This window comes from Oryx dammah, unplaced genomic scaffold (genome assembly GCF_014754425.2).
Source record: "Oryx dammah isolate SB20612 unplaced genomic scaffold, SCBI_Odam_1.1 HiC_scaffold_2086, whole genome shotgun sequence".
NCBI classification, from domain to species: domain Eukaryota; kingdom Metazoa; phylum Chordata; class Mammalia; order Artiodactyla; family Bovidae; genus Oryx; species Oryx dammah.
The window spans coordinates 1-5,792 of record NW_024072183.1 but is presented as its reverse complement, the minus strand read 5'-3'; the positions used below and the strand labels follow the sequence as shown (position 1 = coordinate 5,792).

Sequence of the window (5,792 nt, the reverse complement as noted above, 5' to 3'; positions counted from 1 at the left end):
CGTTGATCAGTTGCACCGCGGCGCCGAAGTTGCCTTGTTCGAGGCTGTCGACCAGATCGCGGGCATTATTTTTCAGGGTCGACTCGAGGTCACCCAGCGTGGAGTCATCGTGTTCCATAGCACCCTCGCGGCTGGCATCAGCCGTTGACCCGCTCGAAGATCTTCTCGATCTTTTCCTTCAGCACCTGGGCGGTGAAGGGTTTGACCACGTAGCCATTCACGCCGGCCTGGGCCGCCTCGATGATCTGATCGCGCTTGGCTTCGGCGGTCACCATCAGCACCGGCAGGTGCTTGAGGCGCTCGTCGGCGCGCACTGCGCGCAGCAGGTCGATGCCGGTCATGCCGGGCATGTTCCAGTCGGTCACCAGAAAATCGAAGCTGCCGCTCTGCAGCATCGGCAGCGCCGAGGTGCCGTCGTCGGCTTCCGCGGTGTTGGTGAAACCCAAGTCCCGCAAGAGGTTCTTGATGATCCGTCGCATCGTCGAGAAATCGTCAACGATGAGGATTTTCATGTTCTTGTCCAAGTCGACCTCCGTACAGTCCCAAACGTATTGCGCTTGCAACTACGTCCTTTAATCGTGAAACCGTTTCTGCCTGCGAGTGCGCCGCCTTCAGCCGGCGCGCCATTCACTCAGCCGCGAGCGCAAACGCGCCGCGCACTGGCTGTGCAACTGGCTGACACGCGACTCGCTAACCCCCAGCACTTCACCGATTTCCTTCAAGTTCAGTTCTTCATCGTAATACAGCGCCAGCACCAGACGTTCACGCTCCGGCAAGCCGGCGATGGCATCGGCCAAGGCCGCCTGGAAGCGTTCGTCTTCGAGGTCCCGCGAAGGTTCGAGGTGGGTTTGCCCGGCGTCTTCGTGCAACCCGCCGTGCTCGCCGTCCTGCAACAGGTCGTCGAAGCTGAACAGGCGGCTGCCCAAAGTGTCGCCAAGGATGCCGTAGTAATCCTCCAGACTCAATTGGAGTTCGGCCGCAACCTCGTGATCTTTAGCGTCGCGTCCGGTTCTGGCTTCGACGGCGCGAATGGCGTCGCTGACCATACGGCTGTTGCGGTGCACCGAACGCGGCGCCCAGTCACCCTTGCGCACCTCATCGAGCATGGAGCCGCGGATACGAATACCGGCGAAGGTTTCGAAACTGGCACCCTTGCTGGAATCGTATTTGCGCGAGGCTTCGAGCAGGCCGATCATGCCGGCCTGAATCAGATCATCGACCTGCACGCTGGCCGGCAGACGTGCCAACAGGTGGTAGGCGATGCGCTTGACCAGTGGCGCGTAGCGCTCGATCAGCTGGTGCTGGGAATCCTGCGCCTGAGCCTTGTTGTACATACGAAGTCCAGAGGCTGCTGTCATACGGCCGAGTCTGCAGTCGGTTGCTGCACCAGACGTTCGACGAAAAACTCCAGATGGCCACGGGGATTGGCCGGCAGCGGCCAGGTGTCAACCTTCTGAGCTATCGCCTTGAACGCCAGAGCGCACTTGGATCGTGGGAAGGCTTCGTAGACTGCGCGCTGTTTCTGCACGGCTTTACGTACACACTCATCGTAGGGCACGGCACCGACATACTGCAGGGCGACATCGAGGAAGCGATCCGTCACCTTGGTCAGCTTAGCAAAGAGATTGCGTCCTTCCTGCGGGCTGTGGGCCATGTTGGCCAGGACGCGGAAACGGCTGATGCCGTGGTCGCGGTTGAGCAACTTGATCAGCGCATAGGCGTCGGTGATCGAAGTGGGCTCGTCGCACACCACCACGAGGATTTCCTGCGCGGCGCGCACGAAGCTGACCACCGCATCGCCGATGCCGGCGGCGGTGTCGATCACCAGCACGTCGAGATTTTCGCTGATGTCGCTGAACGCCTGGATCAGGCCGGCGTGCTGCATCGGCGTGAGGCTGACCATGCTCTGTGTACCGGAGGCGGCCGGCACGATACGGATGCCGCCCGGCCCCTGCAGCAGCACGTCGCGCAGATCGCATTCGCCTGCGATGACATCGGCCAGGGTGCGCTTGGGCGTGAGCCCCAGCAGCACGTCGACATTGGCCAGGCCCAGGTCGGCGTCCATCAGCATCACCCGACGGCCAAGATCGGCCAGGGCCATGGACAGATTCACCGACACATTGGTCTTGCCGACGCCACCCTTGCCGCCGGTCACCGCGATCACCTGTACGGGATGCATACCCATGTTCTCTTTACACCTTGTCTAACTTCGACTTGGGCCCTCAGGCCGTTCACTCTCGCAGCACCTGCGCGAGAGGGTGCAACATTCTCGCCGTTTCAGCCGGCTCGTTTCGCCGGACTGTGGTAGAGGCCGGCGAACATCTGCGCCATGGCCTCCTCGCTCGGCTCCTCGGCAGCCTGCAGACCTACCGCACGGCTGACCAGCTGGTGGCTGCGCGGCACCTGCAGGTCATCCGGGATGCGCGGCCCGTCCGTCACATAGGCTACCGGCAGTTGCTGGCCTATAGCCAGACCCAAAACCTCGCCCAGGCTCGCGGCCTCATCCAGTTTCGTCAGTATGCAGCCTGCGAGGCCACAGCGCTTATAACTATGGTAGGCGGCCTTGAGCACTTGGCTCTGACTTGTTGCCGCCAGGACCAGATAATTCTTCGCCTTGATGCGTGCCGAGGCCAGGCTTTCCAGTTGCAGACGCAGCGCCGGGTCATTGCCCGGCAGGCCGGCGGTATCGACCAGCACCACGCGCTTCTTGGCCAGCGGCGCCAGCGCCTGTAGCAGGGACTGACCGGGGTCGATCTGGGTCACCGATACGCCAAGAATACGCCCCAGGGTCTTGAGCTGTTCCTGCGCGCCGATGCGGAAGCTGTCCATGCTCACCAGAGCGACCTGCTGCGCGCCGTACTTCAGCACGTAGCGCGCGGCCAGCTTGGCCAGGGTGGTGGTCTTGCCCATGCCAGCCGGCCCGACCAGGGCGATTACCCCGCCCTCTTCCAGCGGCTCGACCTTGGGCGTCTTGATCGCGTGCGCCAGGTGCGCCAGCAGCATGCGCCAGGCCTGGCGCGGCTCGGCGACACCGGCCACCTTGCCCAGCAGCGCCTGCGACAGTTCGGCGGACAGGCCCATGCGCTGCAGGCGACGCCACAGATTGGCCTGCTGCGGACGGCGATTCTGCAACTGGCCCCAGGCGATGGAGCCCAGCTGCACTTCGATCAATTCACGCAGGCCATGCAGCTCGAAGCGCATGGCGTCCAGCGCGCGCGGGTCGACCGCCGGGGCGGCAGGCGCTGCAGTCTCGACCGGACGCTGCGGCTTGACCGGCGTCGCCGGCAGTTCGGGGGCCAGCAGCGACTCGTTGGCGAACAGCTGACGGTCCTTGCCGGCATCCTGCTCGGCACGGGTGGCCAGCTCGGCCTGGGCGCTGGCGATGCGCGCCTGGGTCTTGCGCAGTTCCGCTTCCAGCGCCGGGTTCGGGCGCACCGGCGTCGGAGCCTGGTAATCCAGCGCAGCGGTCAGCTCGACGCCACCGGCGACACGGCGGTTGCCGATGATCGCGGCGTCGGCGCCCAATTCGTCACGCACCAGTTTCATGGCGGTCCGCATATCGGCGGCGAAGAAGCGTTTGACCTGCATGACCCTTTACCTCAGTTCTGGCCGACCGTAGCGACTATGGTGACCTGCTTGTTGTCCGGAATTTCCTGATACGCCAGCACGTGCATGCTGGGTACCGCCAGCCGCGCGAAGCGCGACAGCATCGCCCGGACCGGTCCGGCCACCAGCAGAATCACCGGCTTGCCGAGCATTTCCTGGCGCTGCGCCGCTTCCACCAGGGAACGCTGCAGCTTCTCGGCCATGCCAGGTTCGAGGAGGATGCCATCCTCGCTGCCCTGACCGGCCTTCTGCAGGCTATTGAGCAATATCTGTTCCAACCTTGGTTCGAGGGTGATCACAGGCAGCTCCGGCTCTAGTCCCACGATGCTTTGCACGATGGCGCGGGCCAGCGAGACACGCACCGCGGCAACCATCGCGGCGGGATCTTGACTCTTTGGCGCGACGTTGGCGATCGCCTCGGCGATGGTGCGGATGTCGCGCACCGGCACCTGCTCCTGCAGCAGCGCCTGCAGCACCTTGAGCAGGGTCGACAGCGACACCAGCCCCGGCACCAGCTCTTCGGCCAGCTTGGGCGAGCTCTTGGCCAGCAACTGCATGAGCTGCTGCACTTCCTCGTGCCCCAGCAGCTCGTGGGCGTGCTTGTGCAGGATCTGGTTGAGGTGGGTGGCGACCACGGTGCTGGCATCGACCACGGTGTAACCGAGCGACTGTGCCTGGTCGCGCTGACTGGGGTCGATCCATACCGCCTCCAGGCCGAACGCCGGATCCTTGGCGGCGATGCCGTTGAGCGGGCCGAATACCTGGCCCGGGTTGATCGCCAGTTCACGGTCCGGATAGACCTCGGCCTCGGCCACGCTCACGCCCATCAGGGTCAGACGGTAGGCATTGGGCGCCAGGTCGAGGTTGTCGCGGATATGCACCGAGGGCATGAGAAAGCCCATCTCCTGCGACAGCTTCTTGCGTACACCCTTGATCCGCGCCAGCAACTGCCCGCCCTGGTTGCGGTCGACCAGCGGAATCAGGCGATAGCCCACTTCCAGACCGACCATATCCACCGGGGTGACATCGTCCCAACCCAGCTCCTTGACCTCCTGCGCCTTCTGCGCGGGGATCAGTTCCTGCTGACGCTGGACCTCCTTGATTTCGGCTTCCTTGGCCTTGCGATTCTTGTGGGCGATCCAGTAGGCCCCCGCAGCCGCCACCAGCCCGAGGCTGATGAAGGAAAAGTGCGGCATGCCCGGAACCAGGCCCATGGCGATGAGAATGGCAGCGGCCACGGCCAGCGCGCGCGGCGAGGCGAACATCTGCCGATTGACCTGAGCGCCCATGTCCTCGGAGGTGGAGACGCGGGTCACCATCACCGCAGCGGCGGTGGACAGCAGCAGGGAAGGAATCTGCGCGACCAGGCCATCACCGATGGTCAGCAGGGTGTAGACCTTGCCGGCATCGGCGAACGCCAGCTGGTGCTGCAGCACACCGATGGCGATACCGCCGATGAGGTTGATGAACAGGATCAGCAGGCCGGCGATGGCATCGCCGCGCACGAATTTGCTGGCACCGTCCATCGAGCCGTAGAAATCGGCTTCCTGAGCCACTTCCGAACGACGCTTCTTGGCTTCGGCCTGATCGATCAGACCGGCGTTGAGGTCGGCGTCGATGGCCATCTGCTTGCCGGGCATGGCATCGAGGGTGAAGCGCGCGCTCACCTCGGAGATACGCCCGGCGCCCTTGGTGACCACCACGAAGTTGATGATCATGAGGATGGCGAACACCACGATACCGACCACGTAGTTGCCGCCGATCACCACCTCACCGAAGGCCTGGATCACCTGCCCCGCCGCGCCATGCCCCTCGTGGCCGTTGAGCAGCACGACGCGGGTCGAGGCCACGTTCAGCGCCAGGCGCAGCAAGGTCGCCGCCAGCAGGATGGTGGGGAACACGGCGAAGTCCAGCGGCCGCAGCGCGTAGATGCTGACCAGCAGCACCACGATCGACAGCGCGATGCTGAAGGTGAACAGCACGTCGAGCAGGAACGCCGGGATGGGCAGCATGACCATGCCGAGCATGACCAGCAGCAGCAGGGGAATCCCCAGATTGCCGTGACGCAGGCCCGCCAGGTTGCTGCGGACATCACCGATTAACTGTGCGCGATCTACTGCCACGTCCCTACCCCAAGCCATTCAAACTTTTGACGCGAAAATGCGTTTCGAAGGGGTAATGGCAAG

At 64.0% G+C, this 5,792-nt stretch overlaps 5 protein-coding genes across 5 annotated transcripts; all 5 read right to left on the bottom strand.

The window, feature by feature from the left end:
- Positions 1-137: 137 nt before the first annotated feature.
- On the bottom strand, positions 138-512 carry LOC120859651 (chemotaxis protein CheY). Its single transcript, XM_040235673.1, has one exon. It carries the CDS (start codon positions 510-512, stop codon positions 138-140), a length of 375 nt encoding a protein of 124 aa, XP_040091607.1.
- Positions 513-611: 99 nt separating this feature from the next.
- Positions 612-1,358, bottom strand: LOC120859650 (RNA polymerase sigma factor FliA). Its single transcript, XM_040235672.1, has one exon. It carries the CDS (start codon positions 1,356-1,358, stop codon positions 612-614), a length of 747 nt encoding a protein of 248 aa, XP_040091606.1.
- On the bottom strand, positions 1,355-2,185 carry LOC120859648 (antiactivator FleN). Its single transcript, XM_040235671.1, has one exon. The coding sequence runs from the start codon at positions 2,183-2,185 to the stop codon at positions 1,355-1,357; it is 831 nt and encodes a 276-aa protein (XP_040091605.1).
- Positions 2,186-2,277: 92 nt separating this feature from the next.
- On the bottom strand, positions 2,278-3,588 carry LOC120859647 (flagellar biosynthesis protein FlhF-like). The gene has a single exon (XM_040235670.1). The coding sequence runs from the start codon at positions 3,586-3,588 to the stop codon at positions 2,278-2,280; it is 1,311 nt and encodes a 436-aa protein (XP_040091604.1).
- Positions 3,589-3,599: 11 nt separating this feature from the next.
- Positions 3,600-5,747, bottom strand: LOC120859646 (flagellar biosynthesis protein FlhA-like). The gene has a single exon (XM_040235669.1). The coding sequence runs from the start codon at positions 5,745-5,747 to the stop codon at positions 3,600-3,602; it is 2,148 nt and encodes a 715-aa protein (XP_040091603.1).
- Positions 5,748-5,792: the final 45 nt, after the last annotated feature.

What these genes read in the sequence shown, in the direction of transcription:
- LOC120859651 (XM_040235673.1), bottom strand. Translation starts at nt 512, where the DNA reads ATGAAAATCCTCATCGTTGACGATTTCTCGACGATGCGACGGATCATC.
- LOC120859650 (XM_040235672.1), bottom strand. Translation starts at nt 1,358, where the DNA reads ATGACAGCAGCCTCTGGACTTCGTATGTACAACAAGGCTCAGGCGCAG.
- LOC120859648 (XM_040235671.1), bottom strand. Translation starts at nt 2,185, where the DNA reads ATGGGTATGCATCCCGTACAGGTGATCGCGGTGACCGGCGGCAAGGGT.
- LOC120859647 (XM_040235670.1), bottom strand. Translation starts at nt 3,588, where the DNA reads ATGCAGGTCAAACGCTTCTTCGCCGCCGATATGCGGACCGCCATGAAA.
- LOC120859646 (XM_040235669.1), bottom strand. Translation starts at nt 5,747, where the DNA reads ATGGCTTGGGGTAGGGACGTGGCAGTAGATCGCGCACAGTTAATCGGT.